At 37.2% G+C, this 25,316-nt stretch overlaps 2 protein-coding genes across 5 annotated transcripts in view; one reads left to right on the forward strand and one right to left on the reverse strand.

The window, feature by feature from the left end:
- LRRC49 (leucine rich repeat containing 49) overlaps positions 1-1,254 on the reverse strand; it is a 201,012-nt gene extending 199,758 nt beyond the window's left edge. For 2 of the 4 annotated variants that reach the window (XM_074294661.1, XM_074294659.1), the window contains exon 1: positions 732-1,254. In XM_074294661.1, the coding sequence (XP_074150762.1) occupies positions 732-782 (51 nt within the window). In that variant the 5' untranslated portion in view covers positions 783-1,254. The remainder of the gene's footprint in view (positions 1-731) is intronic. The other 2 variants (XM_074294660.1, XM_074294662.1) reach the window with 2 other exon arrangements.
- Positions 1,254-9,343, forward strand: THAP10 (THAP domain containing 10). The gene is made up of 3 exons (XM_074294665.1): positions 1,254-1,867; positions 7,796-7,976; positions 8,084-9,343. Exons 1-3 carry the CDS (start codon positions 1,397-1,399, stop codon positions 8,284-8,286), a joined length of 855 nt encoding a protein of 284 aa, XP_074150766.1. The 5' UTR covers positions 1,254-1,396; the 3' UTR covers positions 8,287-9,343.
- Positions 9,344-25,316: the final 15,973 nt, after the last annotated feature.

Here is a 25,316-nt window from a genome sequence, read left to right on the forward strand (position 1 = left end):
GCTCTGTGATTGACTTACTAACTCAAGCTTTGTAGCACTGATGTGTTCGGGTCTAAATGATTAATGTCCTCATTAACCAAGTGGAACTTCCCATCGGATAACAAACCACGCTCTCCCCACGCCTGAGATAAACCAGCTCCAAAGTCTCGAAAACCCTGATCCTGGCCGAGGGAACAAGATCTGACTGACAGAACCTACACGCTGTCCCAAAAGTCTTGGTGCGGCTTTAATCCGCTAAAGTGCACTAAAATGTGAGGGGCGCCCTGGAAAATGCCACAAAGCATTTCACGTTTTAACTGGGCCACTCCCACATGACTCCTGAGCATGACCACAGGGGACGACGTGAGGGGGTCGGGGAGAGGAGGAGGTGAGCCGATGCGGGGCAAGGTGGTAAACCGAGTGATTGTCAACCAGAGGAGAGAAAGGGCATTTCCTATGGATTTCAAATCTAGGGCGTTTTCTGGAGGGCGTGGGGAAGGGGGAGGGGAAAAGGGGAGGAAAGAGGCAGAGGAACCCTAGAGGTTTAAAGGCCCTTCTCTTTCCAGGGAAGTCAGACAATGGGGTGAAGAGGAGACGCGGACAGGTCTAGGGAATCCCGCCCATCACTAGGGGTTAACCCTGGCCCCAAGAAGCTGACAGCCGCCAGTCAAGAAGACCGAGGTATCCCGAGAGATAGGAAAAAAAAAAAAAAGGAGGGGGGGGTGTCTAGAGAACCAGCCCCAAATACGTACGTTGCTCGGCGTGATGCGGCCAGGGTTGGTGCGATATTTCCCGGGAATCATGGTCGGAGTCCTGGCTTTATCTTCGTGACAGAAGCTGCCACAGCTGAGTCGAAAGGAGGTAGAAATGGGGTCATCTCCCTGACAACCCCTCCGTGGTTGCCATGGTAACCAGCGACTTCCGGTACCGTCCTTCACCCAGGCCGGGGTCTGCGGCGCAGGCCGACTCTGATCTCGCTAGCCACTTGCAGCCTTGCTTTCTCTCTCAAGTCACTTACTCGGTTTTCCCTATTTCCCAAGAGCAGAGAGGGAGGTGTGCATCAGAGAGGGAGCAGCAGGCTCTTCGGTCGTTATGGCAACCCCTGCTTCCGGTCCTCTAGTCATTTGGGTCCGGCGCGTCTCTGCCTGAAGTAGCCCGCGCGAAATTCGTATTCTCCTCTGTTCTTCCTCACATCTGACTCTGGGAAGCGGGAAGGCCGTAGGTGAAAAGAGAGCGAAGGCGATTGCCTAGAGCCTCGGCCCCGCCCACTTCTTTGGAGACCCGGTGACGACACTTCCGTTGTCCCTGAGGCGGGGGAAGAGAAAGAGCCGGGACGCGGTGAGTTCGTCCGCTGAAGCTACGAGTGCGGTAGGCAGCCAGCGGGTGGGCTGTGGGCAGCTGCCGCGGGTTCCCCGCCATGCCGGCCCGCTGCGTGGCCGCCCACTGTGGCAACACCACTAAGTCAGGCAAGTCCCTGTTCCGCTTCCCCAAAGATCGCGCGGTTCGGCTGCTCTGGGACCGCTTCGTGCGGGGCCACCGCGCCGACTGGTACGGGGGCAATGATCGCTCTGTTATCTGCTCTGACCACTTCGCCCCCTGCTGCTTCGACGTCTCGTCCGTCATCCAGAAGAATCTGCACTTTTCCCAGCGCCTGCGGCTGGTGGCGGGCGCTGTGCCCACTCTGCACCGGACACCGGCCCTGCCTCCCGAGGAGCGCCCGGAGGAGCCGGCGCCGGCCCCGGCCTCGGCTCCGGCCCCGGCTCCGGCCCCCAAGGCGGAGGAGCATGGAGAACCCCGAGCGGCCGCTCTGCAGCCGGACGTTCCTCCCGCCGACCCCCCGCCCTGCAGACCTCTCCTCCCCTCCAGGAAAAGGCCCGCGACTGCCCAGGTAAGGGGCGAGGAGGAAACCGAAGCCTTTCCTCCCCTGCCAGCACGAGAGCCAGTGTGTAGGGGGCTGCTCTGCGGGTAAAGACTATCAAGCACTTAGCAAGAAGAGCCCACCACGCCCCCTCGTCCCCTCAGCTCCCCGGACGCTGAGAGACTGCTAGGGCATGCCATGCGTCCGGCTCCGAAACGGGTACGGTCCTGATGCGGAGGGACGAGGAGCGGGACCAGTCACGTCACCCTGCTTACCTTCGCTTCCTCATCTGTAAAATGAGCAGGAGAAGGAATGGCAGATCGCTCCAGTGTCTCTGCCGAGAAAACCCCCGATCGGACCTCGGGTCGGAACAGTAACGACACCACTTAGATCCAGCAGGCCCAAACAAACATTAGGAAGACTAGTATCCACAGGCACACTACGAGGCCTCCAGACAGCCCTACATTTCCTCCCCAACCACCACCAGCAGCTTTACCATGTCCTGGGGTTTTAAATCACTAACCAAGCCAGTCAAAAAGTACAAGAAGGGCCCAACTTGGAGTTCCATGTGTCATGATGAAGTGATATTGTCATTCCCTGAACCGCAATATCACTTAATCTATTTTTTCTGATACTTATAATAGTTTACATCCATATCTCCCAAATTGATTGGCAGCTTCCAATTAGTTCTGTTAGGAACTGTATCTTATCTATTTTTCAATATTTAATAAGGTAATTTGTAAATAGTATACATTTAATAAATGTTTGTGAATTTAATTTATTCAAACTGGGGATATTGTTACCTAGAGAAACAATATTATAAAAGTTGGATAGGTACCAAGACTAGCCCACAAAAACTGAACCAATTCACTGTGATTTTATAGTAGTTAAGTACTATTAATATTAATACTTTCAAACTGAATGTTCCCTGGACATCTCAAGTTCAGCTTTAAAAACAGAACCCATGATCTTTCCTCCCTCTCTCTCAACCCGAAACCTTTTTCTAATTTCCCATTTCTGCAAAGGCATCACCAACCTTCCAGTTTCAGCTGGAGCCATTCTCAGTTCCTCAATCTTTCTGGCCCCATAAATCCACTCAGTTGCCAAGTCTTGTAAACCACACTCACAACATTCCTCACACCTGTCCCTTTCTCTCTTTACACACAAGTCTCTCTACCTCAAATTTCTCTCAAACCATCCAAAAAATAGTCAAAAATAATGTTCTTAAGTCATAAGTCTGACCTAATTACCATTAATACACATACACACAAAATATTAAGCTCCAGTGGTTTTACTCCAATTACAGTCCAACCAAACAGGCATGCTTGCTGTTCCTCTTAAAAAAGCATTTTCTTTTTTCTCTACTCTTTTGCTCATGTTATCTACACACCTAACATCCACTTCTCACTTCCAACAAATGCCAAATCCCTGCAGAAAAATTACCAAGTATTTTGTATGTATTACAAGTATATATTGTCTCCTATAAGACTGTAAACTCCTTGAAGGCAGAAACATTTGAAAAAAAAAATTGTATTCCTAACAAATGCTCTGTACAGAGTAAGTTCTTAATAAATGGTTGGCTAATGATTTAGGCAGTTTCTGTGTAAAAATGCATTCCATAAAAATGGCTCACCTCCTCGGCACCACAGTAGCTTAGTAACTAACATTTATACCCCTCAGTGATATTTACTGCTCTTAGCCAAAAAGAAATTAGGTCACACTGGTGGTAACACATTTCCCTTGGAATACCTCTGTAGTGGCCACTATTATCAGAAAGATAATGGGTAATAGTTCTCCTTCAGGATTCTAGGGGTGTTCATCCTTGTCATTCATTTCCCCTTCTTGGGGCTCAGGTTGTTTTTGGTTGTTTTTGTTTTTATTTTTATATTGTTGTATTTTTCCAAATACATGCAAAGATAGTTTTTTAATACTCACCTTTGCAAAGCCTTGTTTCCAAAATTTTCTCCTCCTCCCCCCCCCTTCCCTAAACAATAAGGGTATAGGTTAAACATGTGCAATTCTTGTAAAGATATTTCCATTTTCATGCTACAGAAAAATATCAGATCAAAAGTCAGGAAATGCAAATAATTTACTGCCTCTTTTCCCTCTGCCTATAATCGTGTTCCTGTCTTACTCATCCAAAAAAAAAAAATAAATCTTTGGAATTTGCTAGCCCTTCAAGCTACCGTTTTATTTCTATCCTCCCTTTTCCCAAAAAAATAGTCAACACAAATTACAATATATTTCCTCATCTTTTGCAGTCTGGCTCCTATTTCCACCACTATACTAAAATTGTTTTAATGATTTCCTAATGGCCAAATCCACTAGACTTTTCCTATGTTCATCTTCAGCCTTTATATTGCATCTTACACTTTACTGTCCTTGAAATTACACTGCTTCTCACTGCAATACAGTAATACTAGAATATTTTAGAAAGAGGATCTCACTTGGAGTCAGAGGATCTGAGTGCAAATCTGAACTTTGTTGCCACTTAATATGATTTAGGGCAAGTCACTTGGCTTATCTGAGTCTTCCCTATTTGTAAAAAGAGGGATTGGATCATAAATCCTTTCCATCTCTAACTTTGTAACCCTATGAAATCCTTCCCTTGATTGCTTTCTACTTGTTCACATACTACTTACCTTACAAAGCCCATAGTATATGCCAGCTTCTTCACAATGCTTTCCCCTTCCCTACCATGCAAATTATAGTACCTTAACATGACAATACTCTACAGTTTGGCAATCTCTTCTATCAAAGTATCCTTCTGGCTCTCACTTTTTGGAACACTTCCATGCTATAATTTGTTGAACATAGATCACAAACTGTAATCTAATTAACATCCTTTAAAATAATAAACAATTCTGAAACTTTCAGGAATACGAGTCCCTCCATACCAACACAAAGAGAAAACACATTTGAGGTGGTTGCTTTACCAGAATCCAAAAGTTTAACAAACTTAAAACGTGCCATGATGCTACGAGCCTGGGGAGGAAGCCCCTTTAGCTTCCTTGTCAGGCCCCAAGTCTCAAGAAATGTTACTCAAACGGGTAGGAATGCTTGGAACATTGAAGAGAAATTCCTAGGCTAGTGATAAAAATTTGAATTTTGAACAATGCTTCATATTTATTCTTTAAATAAAACAATTTGTTTATTGAGAACTTCTGAGTACTTTGATAAAAAAAGAATTTTCTTGAAAGCAAAAAAGTTCCTTAGTTCAACTAATGTTCAACATATAAATATTTACTATCTGCAAATCCTCTATATGAAAAGTATCTTAGATTGCTTTTCCTCCAGGACATTTGTGAGTGAGTTCTCTTCCAATTATAATTAGGTTTCAGGTGATTTTAAAAATCTTTCTTTGTCCTTTCTTTGAACCTGTATTTCTAATTCTTTTATTTAACAGAAGTAATGTAAGAAACTGACTTTACTCTCCAAGAGCTTTGAATCAAACTATCTAGAAAGTGTAGTCAGCATACAAGGGCTTAGAAACCTCAAATCAGGTAAGCTCTATCTAGATTTACAGGACCAAACACTATACTAAAAGGAAAACTAATAAAGCAACATAGAATATAAAATAACCAATTGCAAAAATAACCTTTTCCAGAGACTTATTTGTGAACATTAATGAGGGTGAGTAATCTGTCCTCCCAAAGCCATCTAAAGAGGTACCATTACAAAATGTAATTCCCACAAAATTATCATAAAGAGACCCCATGGGGTGATAGGGCAAGCACTGGGCTGGGTTATCTGGCTTTTACTGAACTTGAGCAGATCATTTACCCTTCTTCGGGCTCAGGTTGTTCTTGTTTTTATTTTAATATTATTTTATTTTTCCAAATACATGCAAAGATAGTTTTTAACATTCACCTTTGCAAAACCTTGTTTGCAAAATTTTCTCCTTCCCTAAACAAGCAATCAGGTATAGGTTAAATATGTGTAATTCTTATAAAAAGATATTTCCATAGTTGTCATGCTACAGAAAAATATTAGATCAAAAGGTTTTTTGAAAAAAACAAGCATATAAACAACAACAGAAGGTGAGAATACTATGCTTTAATCCACATGCAGTCTCCATAGTTCTCTCTTTGGCTGTGGATGACGCTTTCCATCCCAAATCTTAGGCTCAGTTTTTTAATCTGCAAAATGGGAGAAAGGAGGAGGGTGGACCTATTATTTATAAGGTAACCTACAACTAGAAGATGGCATAATCTTAATTAATTGTAGCTGTCTACAATGAAGTGGTGTTGTGACAAAAGTGCCCTAAAATCTAGAAAAAAAAAAAAAAAAGGATATAACGGAAAGAATGTGTCCCTATGTCTTAAGCACTAATCAAGAGAGAATAGCTAGCATAATGACCTTTCAGTTACTATATAGTAAAGAAAATGGCCTCATGGTATTATAGGAAGAAAGGAAGGAAAGAACCAGCATTTATTAAGTACCTACTCTATACCAGGTACTATTCTCAATGCTTTATAAATATTATGTCATTTAATCCTCAAAACAATCCTGGAAGGTGGATGCTACTGTTATCAACTCTTTACAGTTAAAAATAAAACAAAACAAAACAGAGATAGTTTAAATGATTATCCTGAAGTCACAAAACTGATAGTGTCTAAGACTGAACTTGGATCTTCTTGCCCAGGCCCAATGCCACCTAGCTGCTTCTAATTATTCTCCTTTAGAAAAACAAGTCCATTCTTATACATTGGAAAAGAAGTGATAATTGATACATTTGGGATGAAGCAGATCTTTTCAGATATAACTGAATTGTTGATTTGTTTTGTTTGCACTTTGTTATAAGGATAAGTGCTATATGGTATGGCAGGAGGAGCAGAGGGAGGAAAATAAATGAAAAGTGACAGTGAAGTTTTTTTTAAAAATCAATAAAACTTTTTTTAAAAAATCATCCATTCTGTATTTACCAGGCAGTCATTACTTTAGCTTTGCAAGTAGGCTTTCTCAATTAATGTTAATAATTTAGCATTCTGGCTTATAAACCAGTTTCATTAATTAAGAACAATGCATTCCAGATAACCTGATCATCTTTGGCTAAACCTAATGAAACTAAGTCCCTGAATTTAAAAAGATGAAAACCAGACTAGAAACATAATGTTCTAGCAAATTATTGCTATTCCATGAGGCCTAAACTGAGCAACTATCTAGCTTTTTTTTTTTTTTTAGTATCATTCTTTAGCCCAAATGGAAAAATAAGAAAGAAATAAACAATGAAAAAGATAAGTATCACTGCAGTCAATATGTGATTAAGTGCCCAAATGAACCAAACTGAGTGACTCCAAAAGAGGGCAAAGTAAAGGGAGAACTAGCACTGGGCTGCAACACTTGGGGACAGTCTTAGAAATTAGGTGGAACTTTCCAACCCAAAAGAAGACTGAAAGACATTATTGGCACAAACAGGATAATGTGACCAAAGTTTTAGTTGAAAATAATTTTAAGGTGCTTAGGACTAGAAGAAGCCTGATCTGGTAAGAATTTTTATTAGGGAATAATAGGAAAGAAAGTTAAATAAATAACTGTGGAACCAAATTTTAATTCCTATGAGTTACTAGATGATTTAAACTTTGGTTAGAATCATAAGTAATCGATAGTTGTGAAACATTATTTGTTCTAGCCTATGGATTGCTTTAGAAATTTTACTAAGATATAATTTTTTCTGAAGTCGTTTAAGTGGAATTAAATAATTTTCCCAGGCCTTAAAATATGTTATTATATTTAAACTAGAAAAATTTAAATTCGACAGTCATGGAAAATATATTTTGATTTCCTTGACCACATTTAATTTAGCCTTGTCCAGAAAGAACAGCAATTTATGGTGCAATAATAATAAAGAATTCAGATTTTATCATTTGTTATCTCAAAATGCAGAGAGATAGAATATGAGTAGGCATATTTATTGTTGACATATATCTATGAGATTTTTCTAATTTATATTTTCAGATTACTTATGAATATGAAGCTACCCAGACACAAGTAGATGTTGATCACCAATCTAATGATGTTACTTCAGTGCTTCCTTACTGTGAAGAAGGCTTAGTGTCTATAGATGTTGATGTTCATGCACTTAAGATGCATAAAAGTACACAAATTTCTCTGAAAAGGCCCCCTCATCGTAGTGTGGGTATGTTTAGGCTATTTAGTTGTGTTGGCACCTAATTGTTATAAAATGTGGAAGTTGTTTTAAAAGTATAATGAATTTACCATATGCTGGTATTTGTTCTCTTCCAGGTATTCAGGCTAAAGTAAAAATATCAAATAAGCAACCATGTGATGCAACTACACAAACAGATGAATTATGGTCTGTTCCTAGAACATCTTCCCTATTTGACATTTACTCCAGTGATTCTGAAACAGATACTGACTGGGATATCAAGAGTGAACAGAATGATTTATCTTACATAGCTGTGCAGGTTAAAGAAGAGGCATATTGAATGTGGACATCATCAAATCATTCAGTGTATTATAGATTCTAATTCTTACCAGAGTGTAATTATTTCTTTGATCTTATTATTCTGTTGTTTTTTTCATGAAAATTTGATATTTTATCACCAACAAGCCTTGTTTTAAGTGAGACAAAAATTTGCCTACATTGAGAGCTACTGAAATTGGTTCTGATAGTCCCTTCACCTTCTGTTCTTTTTTTTTTTTTTTTTTTTTTTTGGAAACTAGCAAACCCATATAAAAGTGAATTAAGATTTCCTAAGACAAATCAAGCATCCACTACTTAAGGATATTGTTATTCTTGAAACTAAAACTATAAAACAACAAAATGACTACAGAAAAAACCAAATAATAGTAAATGATTAGGATAAGAGTAGGATGTTTATGTTTAGATGGTTATTTAATAAGATGACCTGTCTTTTGTTTAGTTCTAATATCATTAGAATTATGACTCTGTACCTGTGGGAATTCCTAGTGAAAGCTTTGTATCTCATAGAAAATTTTCTGTGGATAATGGCATAATTGTTGGTTAGATTTTGTTTACTTAAACTGTCTTGTGAGTCAGACTAATTTACCATCAATTTACAGTTTAGCTAATTTAGATTTCTATTAATTTCATGTATAGGAATTGTTAAAGTCTTATATAAGACTGTATTCCTAGAAGAATTTCAAATATCTGTCTTTGACCTAGTTTTTCCTTTATCAATACCATTTTTATTTTTTATTCTAATAAACGAAATGTTTGGAAAGTATGTGCAAGTTAACTTGCATCAACCAGGGAAATTCCTATGGCAATATCATTCAAATAGCCATTCCATTATTGTGGTTTCTGAAGAAACTTACTTTATGTACTGTAATTTTTTTTTTTAGAACAGTGGAAAGAAGCTTCCACTATGCATCTCTTGTGTACTATTGGTTCTGTGCAGATTGATTGCACATATTTTATCTCCAAAGGTGTAAATAATAAAAAGGTTTTTTGAAGTTCATTTCAAATGTGATTTAACTTGACCAGTATAATTTTTAAAAATAAAATATAAATTTTAAAATGTTTGCGATCTGGTAGTGAAAATTGAAGGCCAGAACAAAAATTCTATAAAAGTAACATTCCTCTTTACTTTGTCTTAAATTTATGAATGACATGGTCATTTTGTTTAAAAAAATAAGCTTGGTGCTAAAGGAGTTTCTAATAACACCTAATCTCCATCCATCTGAATAACAAACACTGACATTTATATAGTGTGCTTTAAAGTTTCTGAAATGCTTGCATATATTCTCACAGTTGAGTCTCCCCCTGGTCCTGAAAGAGAAGGCTACAAGTGTTATCTCTGTTGAACAGATGAAGAAACTGCTGCTCACAAAAGTTGCCTGAGTTCTTTGTGGCCATTAAGCTTGTATAAGAGGCAGAGTTGAGCCCACAGCGTCCTTATTCTAGGTCACAAATAGGGCCCACTTGGAGGACTCCAGAAGACAGCATGTTTTCTCTAAGGGCTGAAATCAGTCCTAAACCTAATTTAATAAAATTTCCGTTTCTTATTGACTTGACTAAGCACATTTTTGGTGTTACTGTGATCAAATCCATTTTTTTTCCCATTTAGTTCCTGTTTTATCAATATAGGAGTGTGATTGATGACTAAGACATGATTGATTAATTTGGTGGGCATTATTAAAATTAAATATCATAAAAAATTATAAGGTGAGTGACTCCCATTCCATCTGTCTTCTTATTATGTAGTTGTATGCCTATATTAGCCCTGATTTTTACTTTCCAAAGTTGATCTTAATAAGAAAAAGTTGGAATATAGAGTCCGTCAACTAAGAATTAAGGATTTCCTAAGTGCTAGGTATAAGAAACAAGTACAAATAATGAAGCACTCTACTTGCATTGAATTTATATTCTTATGGAGAAAACTGTTTAAACTATTAAAATTTAAACTGCACTAAAACATTTGCCATATACTATATGTAACAAAGGTAAAACTAAATACAAATATATACAGAATAGTTAAATACTTTTGAGAGTTTCTTGGATAACGAGATCAAATCAATCAATACTTAAAGAAATTAATTCAGATTATTCTCTGGAAGGTCAAATACTAGAGCTAAAACTTAAATACTTTGGTCACATAATAAGACATGAAAAAGACCCTGATGTTTGCAAAGATCGAAGACAACAGGAGAAGATGGCAGAGGATAAGATACATAATAGTGTCATGGAAATCACAAGTATGAGTACAGACAGATTTCAGGAAGTTGAAAAGAGTACTAAGTGTTGGACACAACCAGTAACCCCAAAGTGAAATACAAGGTACTTTCTGAGGGAGGACACTCATAGTTGAGAGAATCAGGAAACACTTCATGCAAAAGATAGTGCTCGAGCTTCATTTTTTAAAAAGATACTTGGAGGCAGAGGTAAAGAAAGAATACAGTCCAGGCATACAGTTGCCTGAGTCTGGGGACTCACCCTTCCACACCCTTCCACATTCTGCCTCCAACAAGGTCTCATTCTCTCTTCTGTGTACTTAAGAAAACTTTCTACTTTGTTGTACATTTTCAAATCAGTTCAATGGTGAGATACAGAAATGTATAAATGGAGGAAATGCATTAATATCTTCCATCAAAAATTATTTCTCTAATTTCTTAGCTATCGAATTCTATTAACAATAACGTAGGCAACATAGTATAGTACTGTGCTCTATATAGGTACTATGCAGTTCGTAGTAGAAATAATGCTATGTGAAATCAAAAGAACTTCAGTTTGAATCCTAGGCCTGGTATTAATTCTCATTGGGACCATATGCAAATCAGTTAACCCTCTGGCCCTTGGTATGTAAAATGAGAAGATTGACAGAGATTGTGCCTCCAACGGTTATTTTAGTTACAAATGAATGATTTTTATATACCTGTATTAACTATATTTAGACATTGGTGGAGTACCTGACACAGTATCTGTCTTCAAGGAACTTATACTTTAATTGAGTTTTCTTTGTGTTAGAAAACAAACTAGTCATCCAAGGCAATATATTGATGAACATATTACAGTTCAGTTGGCAAAAGTTTCATTGGGATATAATTTGAGCTGGGCTTCCATAATATTTACAGAAGTAGGAAAATGTAACACAAAACAAGGTAAAAAAAAACTTAAAATGGCCAAATTTGTCTATGAGTAGATTTCTTCATTTAAATCTCTCAACCCGTTCTGCTACAACCCTTCCCTTATACTACTGTTGGTGCCACTAGTACTCGTCTAAAAGATTTTTTTCATGAATTGAACAACTTAAGCCTTCCACATCTATTTTGACTAAATGCCAGCAATCTATACCAAAACCTTTAAAACATTTTTCAAATTTGATTTTCAAATACAGGACTCTGGTGAGCATAAGGAGGTCAGGAAAATGATAAAATAAGGGACTTAATAAGGTTTATCTGTTCACATTGCAATAGGAAAGGATAGTACTTGTAACATTAGGATGAGAGGGAATATATATATAGACAGAGGGTATGGGTATAAGTTGAATATGAAGGAATAATATCTTTTTTTTTTTAAATGATGAAATTATCCTTCACAGGCTAATTGTACTCTATTTCAAAGTCCAATTCTTTTTGTACAGCAAAATAACTGTTTGGACATGTAAACATATATTGTATTTAACTCATACTTTAACATATTTGACGTATATTAGTCTACCTGCCATCTGGGGGAGGTGGGGGGGAAGGAGGGGAAAAGTTGGAACAAAAGGTTTTGCAATTGTCAATGCTGAAAAATTACCCATGCAATATATCTTGTAAATAAAAAGCTATAATAAAAAATTATTATTTAAAAAATGATTAAATTAATGGGTGAGAGAGGAATGTACTGGTAGAAAGGGAAAGGTAGAAGTAGAATGTTGTAAATTATCTGCCATAAAAGAGACAAGAAAAAACTTTTACAATGGAGGGGAAGAAAGAAGAGTGAGTGAATCTTATAAGAATTGGCTCAAAAGGGAAATAACATACAAACTCAATGAGAGTATAGAAACCTATCTTACCCTGCAGGAAAATAGAAGGGGAATAGGTCTTGGGAAGGGGTGGGGGAGAGTGATAAAAGAGAGGGCATATTAAGGGATGGAGTGGTCAGTCTCAACATACAAGCAATATTTTGACGATCAGCTGTGACTGCTGTTCTCAGTAGTGTAATGATCCAGGTCTACTCTGAGGGACTAATGATGAAAAATTCTATCCATAGCCAGAGAATTGATTCTGTCTGAATACAGATTGAAGGATTTCTTTCTCTCTCTCTCTAGAGCATGCTCTTTTGAAAATTGTTTTGCATAACTTCACAAGTGCTTTCTTAATAGGGGTTAAGGTTGGTATGAGGGAAAGAATTTGGAACTCCAAAGCTTTAAACATAAATATAATTTTTTAAAAATGTAACTAGGAAAAATATTAAATTGAAAATATAAAAATTTTTTTTCATTCTATCTTTCTCAAATGTGTTGAATCCCACCCTCTAACACTATACAAACAGTATAACAGAATTTTTTTTTATGGTCAATATTAAGACTAAAACAATGAGAGCAGTGTTTTAAAATCCTGCCTATACATCTCATGATAATAGACATGAATTTTAGTTTAAATTTCTAGGTATCTCCTATCTAAAAAAAACAAGCCTAGTTTAAAAGGGGGGGATGGGAATGGCTGAGTGGTTCCTAATATCTTTAGCTATATATAGTATATGTAGGATAATGAAATTACTATAGAGTAACTGTTAGAATTGGCACCTCAATGTCTAATTAATGCCATAGAACTGCTATTAAGGAGTAAAGAAAGGCTTCTTTTTTAAAAAAGTTACTACATTTTTTACATTTTACACCTCAAGAAATGGTTTTGTGAGAGTACAAAATTCAAGTACTCTTTGTGTCACTAGGTGGAGTTGCTGAACTGAAGCTATTAATAGCTTCTAGGCAGCCATATTAAAGATTTATATTATTAGAAATAAAAAGGACCTTAGAAATTGCTTAACCCAATGCATTTATTTTACATGTGAAGAAAGCTGTGGCCTAGAAGTGTTGTTTGATGTGAGAATTTTCTATCAGAGGCCTCATATATAGTAACAGATACCTTCCAATCTTCCAAAATTTAACAATATAACTACTACAACAATATCTCACTTCAAAATTTATCAAATAATAGATCCGGCAGAACCTTTGGGAGGTCATCTAGTTTATTTGCTGCTCTATCTAGACAGGATTTTCCCTAAAACAATTCTGGACAACTATTTTTTTTTCTCAAACATCTCCAAAGAAAGCTGCAAAATCTTTGTTCTTGTGCTCACTGATTAGAAGGTTTTCATAGCATCTAAATATACTCATTCTCTACCGGCATTGATTTTTAGCCCATTTCCTTCTATTCTGCCCTCTCTAGAAATGTAAGATAACTATACACTTAATGAAACTTGAAATGACTGTAAAATTTAAATCTTAGTCAATTGTATGGCAAACTGAAATATCAAGATTCTACCTAGAACTTTTAAACTGTGACTGAGTCTATTGTAAAGGAGAGAGATATTGTAGAAAAACTAAAGCTGGTTTACACATTTGGGTGGAGAAATCTCTTATTCCCTGAGTAGTAACATCTCCAAAGACACTTCAAAAACCTTTTGTTCTAGCTTTTTAGATGACCAAGAGTAATCTAAAATATCCCTTAAGTCCTCCAAAGCCACCAAATCTCTTTAATTTTCTTACCTGAAAACTAACCTATTTGCTGTTCTCTAGCAATTAGCTTTATTTTAATTTCCTTTCTCTGGAGATGGAATTGGAACATCCTTTCCTTTCCAGCTCTGGCTTAGATAGCTAAAATACTGTTCTGGTTTCCCAAGGAGTCTTCTCATCACTCACCACATGAAATAATGCTGTTTGACTTCTATACTTAAAAGTTTGTTTTTTTTTTAATCAATTTTACTTAAAAGAGTTAGGAGGGATTTTTTTTTCTCTTTGTTTCTGTTTTTTGTTTTTTTAGTGTGTGAATACTTTAAAGAGATGTGGTTTTATCAGTATGGGTCCTTCTTTTACCTGAGTAATTTTTTCTCTCAATATTTTATTTTTCCAATTATATATAAAAGTAATTTTCAACATTCATTTTTGTAAGATTTTGAGTCCCAAAACTTTTCTCCTTCCCTTAAGCAATCTTATATGTTATACATGTACAGTTATTTTAAACATTTCCATATTTGTCCTATTGTGAAAGAAAAATCAGGACAAAAGGGGGAAAAAAGTAAGAAAAGGCAAGAAACAGACAACAACAAAAGGAAAACATTATGTTTTGATCCTCATTCAGTCTCCATAATTCTCTCACTATACTGTTAATAAGAGTTAAGTCTGTCATAGTTGGTCATACAACGTTCTCCTGATTCTGCTCACTTTGCTCAGGCTTTTCTGGAATCAGCCTGCTAATCATTTCTTATACAACGATAATATTCCATTACATTCATATACCATAACTTATTTATCCATTCCTCAATTGATAAGCATTCATTAACTTTACAATTCTTTGCCACCACCAAAAGAGTGGCAAGTATTTTTGTACATGTGGGGCCTTTTCCCTCTTTTATGATATGGTATGGATCAGAGTTTTTTAGCATTTTTGGGCATAGTTCCAAATTGTTCTCCAGAATGGCTGCATCGGTTCACAACTCCACCAGCAATGTTCACATATGAGCAAATTTTGAACATCTTTAGCTGGTCTTCAAAAATTGCTCAGACTAAAAAATTCATCATCCTGTGGTTGGCTAATCCTCAGGCAAAAGACATATAGTTCTCAAAACCCTTCATGCTTACCAAACTCCACTAGGGCAGCCTTCAAAATCTCATAATTGGACTTCCAGGCCAAGATGGTGGCAAGGAGGCACACAGCTGCTTGAGCTCCGCATTTTCTCTCAGAACTTACTTCATGACATGCCTTGGAATTAATGCTTGACCGGAAAAGAAAACCACAAATAATTATCAACAGAAGACATCCTTGAAATTCTCCAGAAAAAGTCTGTGTTTGCTTGGTGGAGGGGACGAACAGACTGGGCACAGACTGAAGGCAGGCAGCAAGAGCAAAGCAGGCAGTTCACACTGCTCAGACCAGAAAGGGGAGGGGTGCGATCTCTTCCATTTCTGCTAAAGGACCTTTAACTCAGTGTGAGTATTCCATCTTGGCAGCAAGCCAAGATCAGCAGAGAAGGTGTAAACACTGGAGGTAAAGAATAAAACCCCGGAAAGCTAGCGTCTTGCAGGACCCAGCCACCCCCACCCCCACCCGGAGTGACTCAGCGTATTCTTAGAGCCTCAGAGTGCAGATGCAGCGCAGCCATTGCTGTCCTGTTAGTGCCTCTCTGCTGTCTCCCTCAGTCTGTATAGGAGCCCAGTAACACCATCCAGCCCTCATCCCCCCACCCAGAAACAGACCAATTTGTTTTCTTCGATTCCTGCTCTGACAAAATGAACAAAAAATTTAAAAGGACTCTAACCATTGACAGCTTCTGTATGGAGAGAGAGAGCAGACTTCAAACCCTGAGGAGACTAAAAGCAGACTGTCTCCAGAGGAATTCCCTAAGCGGGATATGATCTGCTCCTCAATACACAAAACTCACATAGAGGAAATCAAAAAGGCTCTCACAAGAGAAATGGGAAAAGGAAAGGGAGCAAGGAATTTGTGACTAAAGGAGAACTAGAGATCATTATTGATCACAAAATAGAAAATTTTGATTACACCAAATTAAAAAGCTTTTGTACAAACAAAATTAATGCAAACAAGATTAGAAGAGAAGTAACAAATTGGGAAACCATTTTTACAGTTAAAGGTTCTGAGAAAAGCCAAAAATATACAGAGAATTGACTCTAATTGATAAGAAATCAAGCCATTCTCCAATTGATAAATGGTCAAAGGATATGAACAGACAATTTTCAGATGATGAAATTGAAACTATTTCCACTCATATGAAAGAGTGTTCCAAATCACTACTGATCAGAGAATTGCAAATTAAGACAACTCTGAGATATCATTACACACCTGTCAGATTGGCTAAGATGACAGGAACAAATAACGATGAATGTTGGAGGGGCTGTGGGAAAACTGGGACACTAATACATTGTTGGTGGAGTTGTGAAAGAATCCAGCCATTCTGGAGAGCAATCTGGAATTATGCCCAAAAAGTTATCAAAATGTGCATAGCTTTTGATCCAGCATTGCTGCTATTGGGCTTATATCCCAAGGAAATACTATATGTGCCAAAATGTTTGTGGCAGCCCTTTTTGTAGTGGCTAGAAACTGGAAAATGAACAGATGCCCATCAATTGGAGAATGGTTGGGTAAATTATGGTATATGAAGGTTATGGAATATTATTGTTCTTCAAGAAATGACCAACAGGATGAATATAGAGAGGCTTGGAGAGACTTACATCAACTGATGCTGAGTAAAATAAGCAGAACTAGGAGATCATTATCCACTTCCACAATGATACTGTACGAGGATGTATTCTGATGGAAGTGGATATCTTCAACACAGAGAAGAGCTAATCCAATTCCAATTGATCAATGATGGACAGAATCAGCTACACCCAGAAAAGGAGCACTGGGAAATGACTGTAAACTGTTAGCATTTTTTGTTTTTCTCCCCAGGTTATTTTCACCTTCTGAATCCAATTCTTCCTTTGCAACAACAACAACAACAAAATTTGGTTCTGCACATATATATTGTACCTAGGATATACTGTAACATTTAATATTTATGGGAATGCCTGCCATCTAGGGGAGGGGGTGGAGGGAAGGAGAGGAAAAATTCGAAACAGAAGGGAGTACAAGGGATAATGTAAAAAATTACCTATGTATATGTACTGTCAAAAAAAGTTATAATTATAAAATTAATTTTTAAAAAATCTCATGATTATGTCCATGAGCATAAAGATAGGACTTGAGGTTATTCCTATCTATGAGATGGAAAGCAAGGTGCCTCACACCTCAACAATATAGGGGGCGTTGCAAGAATAAGAAATAAGATCTCATATTTAGTCCCAATTCAAAGTTTGGATTTAAAAGACTGAAGACATCTAAATCAATTATTACAATGTACCAAGATGGGAACAGGCAGGTCTTGGGTCAGGCTCCTATAAGATAATAGTTATAAAGAATTTTACAAGTATATAAGTACTATATATAAGTCAATGATTATTATTGTTAGTTTTATTATTAGCCTCCAGTTACTAGGCCTCTGATCTGGTGAATCCTTTGTAACCTGAATCAATAAGTCCTGATGAACTCACACGATGTGTATAAGGGTATGCTGGGAAATATTTAACAACAGAGCTCTCCTTGTATTTCAATACTTTTAAGTTTAAGCTGCCTTATTAAGACTCTTTAAAGACTAGATAATCCACACAACTGGCTCTGATTTGTAGCCTAAGCTCACACTGAACATTTAATACTTGTAAGCCAAAAGAATTAGGTCGGCTCCAGACCACCACTAGGCGCAAGCTTCTCATGCATTCCATGATAGTGCAGCCCCAAAATTAGTTCCCTCACTGATTTTGTTCACTTTTGCCCCCATTTCTAGTACTCAGACTTCTCCATCCAAACAGGTACACCAGCTTTAGTCTTCCTACAATATCCCTCTCCCTCACAGTAGGTTCAGTCACCAGTTTAAAAGTTCTAGGCAGAATTTTTTTTTATATAGCTTTTTATTTACCAGATATATACATGGGTAATTTTACAGCATTGACAATTGCCAAACCTTTTGTTCCAACTTTTCCCCTCTTTCCCTCCATACCTTCTCCCAAATGGCAGGTAGACCAATGCATGTTAAATATGCTAAAGTATAAGTTAAATACAATATATGTATACATGTCCATACAGTTATTTTGCTGTACAAAAAGAATCGGACTTTGAAATAGTGTACAATTAGCCTGTGAAGGAAATCCAAAATGCAAGTGGACAAAAATAGAGAGATTGGGAATGCTATGTAGTGGTTCATAGTCATCTCCTAGAGTTCTTTGGCTGGGTGTAGCTGGTTCAGTTCATTACTGCTCTATTGGAACTAATTTGGTTCATCTCATTGTTGAAGATAGCCATATCCATCAGAATTGGTCATCATATAGTATTGTTGTTATCATGTATGATGAGCTCCTGGTCCTGCTTATTTCACTCAGCATCAGTTCATGTATGTCTCTCCAGGCCTTTCTGAAATCATCCTCCTGCTCATTTCTTACAGAACAATAATATTCCATAATATTCATGTGCCACAATTTATTCAAACATTCTCCAATGATGGGCATCCATTCAGTTTCCAGTTTCTGACCACTACAAAAAGGGCTGCCACAAACATTTTGGCACATACAGGTCCCTTTCCCTTCTTTAAAATCTCTTTGGGATATAAGCCCAGTAGTAACACTGCTGGATTAAAGGATATGCACAGTTTGATAACTTTTTGAGCATAGTTCCAAATTGCTCTCCAAATTGGCTAGATGTATTTATTCACAATTCCACCGACAATGTATCAGTCAGTGTCCCAGTTTTCCCACATCCCCTCCAACATTCCACATTATCTTTCCCTGTCATTCTAGCCAATCTGACAGGTTTGTAGTGATATCTCAGAGTTGTCTTAATTTGCATTTCTCTGATTAATAATGACTTGGAGCATCTTTTCATATGTCTAGAAATAGTTTCAATTTCTATGTCTGAGAATTGTCTGTTCATATCTTTTGACCATTTATCAATTGGAGAATGGCTTGATTCCTTATAAATTAGAGTTAATTCTCTCTATATTTTGGAAATGAAGCCTTTATCGGAACCTTTGACTGTAAAAATGTTTTCCCAGTTTATTGCTTCCCTTCTAATCTTGTCTGCATTAATTTTGTTTGTACAAAACCTTTTTAATTTGATATAATCAAATTTTTCTATTTTGTGATCAATAATGATCTCTAGTTCTTCTTTGGTCATAAGTTCCTTCTTCTTCCACAGGTCTGAGAGGTAAACTATCTATGTTCTTCTAATTTATTTATAATCTCATTCTTTATGCCTAGGTCATGAACCCATTTTGACCTTATCTTGGTGTATGGTGTTAAGTGTGGGTCAATGTCTAGGCAGAATCTTAATTTTTTCAGTTTGTCATACAATTGACCTAAATCTAAATTGTGCAGTCATTTCAAGTTTCATTAATGAGTTCTTGATGTAAAAATTTGGGGATTTTTTGGTTTTTTTGGTTTTTTTAAATAGATTTTTGTTAGATATCTATGACTTCATCTCCAACTAAATCTTCCTTTGAAACAAAGAAAAACAATTAAGAAAAAAAAAAACTGGACAACAGCTCTGTTCCCATATACAGCATATTGCTCTGTTGTTCTCTCCCTTTTTTTTTTTAAGAAGAGGGAAATGTTTCATTATCTGCTCTCTAGGAGCATAATTGACTTTACAATCACCCTGAAATAGATAACGTTTTTTATTACTTGTGACTTATTCTTTGTATGGGTTTTAAGATAATTTGAAACTTTTTAAAATTTCCAACACATTTTACTTTTTCACCTTTATTTTTTATTCATACATAACATAAACAATAAAAGGAACATTCCTGTATACAAAAAATAGAAAAGGAGGATTATATATAAAGACATAAATCTGTTGTATACAGTTTGTTTTCTTTTTTAAGTATATAATAAACTCATCATATGTTTCTTTTTTTAATAATAGCTTTTTATTTTCAAAATATATGCATAGTTTTCAACATTCATCCTTGCAAAATCTCATATTCCAAATTTTTCTTCCTTCCTTCCTTCTACCTTCTCCCCTAGAGAGCAAGTAATTCAATATATGTTAAACAAATTCAGCATGTTATTTTCAAAGCTGGTTTGCTTATCTGTTTTCTACTGTCCTTCCTTCTTTTATCTTCTGTATGTTTTAAAAAATACTTCAATGAATCTTTTTTGCTTTTATTTTCATTTTGGTTACCTAATCACTAGCCTCTTCTCTCCCAAATGAAAGAAAAAAACAAAACTCCTGTGTCCAAAATGCACATTCAAGAAAACATATTACCTTATTAGCCATGTCCTAAAATGTATGTCTTGTTGTCTACCTTGAATTTAAGACTGTTCATCACTGATCATCTGGAATTGTGGTTGATCATTGCATTAATCCTTGTTCTTAAGTCTTTCTTAGCTATTTTTCTTTACAATACTCTTCCTACATAAATTATTCTAGGTTCTACTCATTTTACTATTCAGTTCACACATATCTTCTCAGGTTTCCTCGTGATTTCCTTATATCATATGACATAATGCTAGTTCATTAAATTAATATAATTTGTTTAGCCATTCTTCAATTAGTTTTTAGGTTTTTGCCACTTCAAAAATAATTACTTTAAATATTTTTGGGTCCTCTCTCCCATTTTACTTTTTTTAGAGCCTAGGTCTAGTTGCCATATCACCAAGACTAAAGAGTATACACAATTTAATACCCTTTGGGGAATAGATCCAAATTGCTTTTCAGACAGCTGGATCAATTGATCCACCAATAATATGTTTCTGTGCCTATTTTCTTTTTTTGTCATTTTTAAACCAAACTGGTAGTATCCCAAAGGATACTAACCTTTAACCATTTATATATTGGGAAAAGGCTCTCATTGTTCAATATTTCAATCAGTTCCATATATATCTTGGAAATGAGAACTTTATGTAAGAAATTTTCTAGAAAGCTTTTTCCCAGTCCACTGTTTCCTTTCTAATACCTACACTGATTGTTTTATGCAAACTTTTAAATTATTTTCTATTTTATCTTCTGAGATTTTTCTCTGTTACTTGTTTGATCAAGAGTTCTTCCCCTTTTCCAAGCTGGAAAAGTATTTCTTTCTTTTCTCTTATAATTTATTTATGATTTTATATTGTCATGTATTTTATTTTTATATTGTCATTTAGAATTTTTCTTGGCATATGATGTGAAATATCAGTTTAAATATAATCTCTGCTAGACTGCTTTCCACTTGAATAATGAATCTTTGCCCCAGTTGATGAAGTTTTTGATTTTATCAAATACTATGAGGTACTGATGACAGTCTGTGGAGAACACTATGGAAGTGTTCAGCCCATTTCTCTAGGATCCTCTCCTTATCACTAAACAATGTGGTTCCATTACACTAAGTAGTTGAGATGTACCATAGTCTTTGGCCCATAAATAGCCTTGAGTGTATCATAAAAGTGCTTTGGATTGTACTATCAGTCTAAAACTGAATTTCACATGATTTTTTACTGAACCTCCGAGAATCTTGCTCTCTCTAAGTTTTGATTGTACTTTTCTTTTCATGGAATTGAATTCTACGTTCTTGGAGAAGGATGGACTATCCTGCTGGTACAGCCTATGGAATTCTCATTTTTCATTTAGCAGCTTCTGAATTTCTCCCTCATTTTCATCACAGCAGTGTCATGTTTGTGAGCGTTCTGATCCAGATGAGTAAATGCAGTTCTGTACACCAATCTCTGAAAGCTGTTCCCTCCTTTTCTGCTCCACTGTTATCAACTGTGTGTTGGCTTAATTTACTCTCCGAGTTAGCAGCAAATTGTTTCCTCTCAGGGAAGAGTTCTGTCTGTTGACATTAATCTTCTAGTAGTCTTTTTGCCTTGGGGCTGCCACTTTTGTGGCATTCATTTTGGAGAGGATAAAACTATGATGAGTATAGCAATGTGCACCACCCATTGTCTGTCACTCTCATATCCTACCTGTCTCTTCTACTTACACTTACATAGACTATTAAATGCCAAATGTGAGGATGCATCCATAAAGTTTTATTGCATTTAGGTAAATGAAATAGTGTTGGTAATGACTGCATCAAGACTTCAGTAAGAGACCATTGCTGCTGCTGTTTCCAACTCCATTCCTCCCCATTCCTCCCTACATATCTGTTAGTCTGAGACAACTCTAGCATTAAAGTCACCCAGAAATATAAGCTTGTCCACTTTTGGCACATTGATGATGTTTTCATAACATTTTTCTTTGACTGCGTCAGGGTTTATCATGGTGAGAGCACAGACACTGATGATGGTGATATGGTATTTTCCTGCTAGTAGCAATCACCTTGCCATGAGCCGGTCATTCACTACCTTTGGAAGGCATATGGGCTTGTTTAGTGGATTAATTCTGCAAAACTTATACCAGCTTCACTGAAGCCACCCCAGAAAAACATGCATCCTGCTTTGACTTCAGTCAAAACCTTTATTGGTCAGCCTTATTTCTCTCAGGGCTGCTTTTTGCAGGTGATACCTGTTGTTTTTCATCTTTCAAGTCTACTGGAGTGTACATATTCCATGTGCTGGATCTTTTTGGAAGTTTTTGTACATTTTTTTTGTTTCAGCCACAAATGGGATTCCCCACGTGCTATGGCAGACAGACCAGGGTTGGGCCCCTTCTGAAACCATGCTGGCTCTCAGGTAGATTATCTTCTTCCAGGTGGAGGATCAGTCTACTAAGGAGGTCTCGGGCAAGAATCTTAGTAGCAATAACTAAGAGAAAGCCCTCTGTGATCATCACAGGACAATCTCTTCCTTTACCTTTATAGAGATGGATGTTGGAGACAGTCTTGAACTCCTAAGGCACAAACCCCTCTTGCCATATAATCTGGAAAATTTAAGTCAGCTTTTGTATGAGCATTGGACCCATCCATTTTATTAATCTCAGCTGGAATAGAATCAGCACCAGGTGCTTTGTTACACAAAAGTAGCCAAATGGGATTCAAAATTCTCTTCTTTGATCGTAACTTCAGTTGGAACAACTAGGGAGTGGCTGATTTCTACCTGAGGTAAATGATCAATGGTTGGACAATATTGTGACAATCACAGAGGGATCTCTCTCTTAGTCACTGCTGGCCAGATTCTTACCAGAATCCTCTTTAATAACCTGACCCCATACCCATAAAAGGGTTCTCTACCTAAGAGCCAGTGTGGCTTTGGAAAGGGCCAAGGAACAGTTGATAAGGTGTTTACTGCCCAATAACTCCAGAAGAGGTCTGTATACAATATTTGTAGATCTGACCAAGGCCTTTGATGTTGTCAGTCAGGAGGGTGGAAATTTATGTCAAAATTCGGTTGCCCAGAGAATTCATCAGTATAGTACATCAGTTTCATGATGGATACTTCCTGGGTTCTAGACAAGGAGCGATGCTCTTGAGCTTTCCCAGTAGTAGTGAAACAAGGCTGTGTGCTTGCTCCCATGTTTTTGAGCATGAGGTTTGAACCATGTTGTTAAACTCTCTCGGTGAGGACAAACATGGAATCAAAGTCAGCCACCACACTGATGGTAAATTCTTTTTTTTAAATACTATTTTATTTTTCCAAATACATGCAAAGATAGACATCCACCTCTGCAAAATCTTGAGTTCCAAAATTTTTCCCTCCTCTCCCCAAGATAGCAAGCAATCCAATACAGATTAAATAATGCAGTTCTTTTAAACACCTTTCCATATTCATCATGCTGTGCACACACACACACAAAAAAAATTAAAAGTTAAAAAAAAAAACAAGCAAATAGCAATAACCAAAAAAAAAAAAAAAAGGTGAAAATATGCTTTGATCCACATTAAGTCTCCATAATTCTCTCCCTGGATGTGGGTGGCACTTTCCATCACAAGTCTATTGGAATTGCCTTGAATCACCATGTTTTTGAAAAGAGCCAAGTCCATCACAGTTGATCAATGCATAATCTTGTTGTTCCTGTGTATAATGACCTCTTTGTTCAGCATCAGTCTTTCCAGGCTTCTCTGAGACCAAGCTGCTCATCATTTTTTGTAGAACAATAATATTCCATTACATTCATATATGATAGTAAATTCTTCCACCTGGAAAAGCTACAGCTAAAACTAAAGTGGAGGGAGCGCTGGTATAGGATGTTTTGTTAGCAGATGATGGTGCACTCAGAATGCACAGCATTTTCACTCCCTCTGTGCGCTCAAAGCTGAGATGCAGCAAAGTATGGACTGGTTCTCTGATGCTTGTGCTAACTTTGGCTCAACAATTAACACCAACAAAACATCAGCCAGCACCACCCGGTCTGTATGTGAAACTGTCGATGAAAGCCAATGGAGTTCTGAATGCTGTGGATGAGTTCTCTTACCTCAGTGGGCAGAATACTTTTCGGGCATTATTGATAATGGCCAGAGCTAGCTCGGTGTTTGGGAGACTCCAGAGAAAGGCATGGGAGAGGGGAAGTACTAGGCTGACTACCAAATGGAGGGTCTGCAGAGCTATTGAGGCTGTTCTCACTGTTGTACGCTGTGAAATCCGGACACTACACCAGCGCCATGCAGGAAACTGAACCCCGTCCATTTGGATTGTCTCAGAAAGCTTCTGAAGATCTCCTGGAAGGATACAATACCAGATCCTGAAGTTCTTTCTAAAGATAACCTGCCAAGCGTCCCAACTCTGCTGCAAAGGGCAAAATTCTGCCAGGCTGGCCACATTGTTCAAATGCCAAATGGACTCTGGCCAAAAAGATACTTTATGGAGAACTCACACAGGGCAAGCATATCAAGGTGATCAGAAAAGGTGAGACAAGGACACTTTCAAAGACTCTCTTAACTTTAGAGTCATGGAAACTGAGTGGATGCCCATCAGTGGGAGAATGGTTGGGTAAATTGTGGTATATGAATGTTATGGAATATTATTGTTCTGTAAGAAATGATCAGTAGGATGATTTCAGAAAGGCCTGGAGAGAATTACATGATCTGATGCTGAGTGAAATGAGCAGGACCAGGAGATCATTGTATACTTCAACAACAATGCTGTATGATTATCAGTTCTGATGGATGTGATTTCTTCAACAATGAAATGATTCAGACCAGTTTCAATTATTCAGTGATGAAGAGAGCCATCTACACCCAGAGAGAGGACGATGGGAACTGAGTATGGTTCACAACATAGCATTCTTACTCTTTCTGTTCTTGTTAGCTTTCATTTTATTTTCTTTGTCATTTTTTCCTTTTTGATCTGATTTTTCTTGTGCAGCAAGATAATTGTGTAAATATGTATGC

This window comes from Sminthopsis crassicaudata, chromosome 2 (assembly GCF_048593235.1).
Source record: "Sminthopsis crassicaudata isolate SCR6 chromosome 2, ASM4859323v1, whole genome shotgun sequence".
In the NCBI taxonomy this organism is placed as follows: domain Eukaryota; kingdom Metazoa; phylum Chordata; class Mammalia; order Dasyuromorphia; family Dasyuridae; genus Sminthopsis; species Sminthopsis crassicaudata.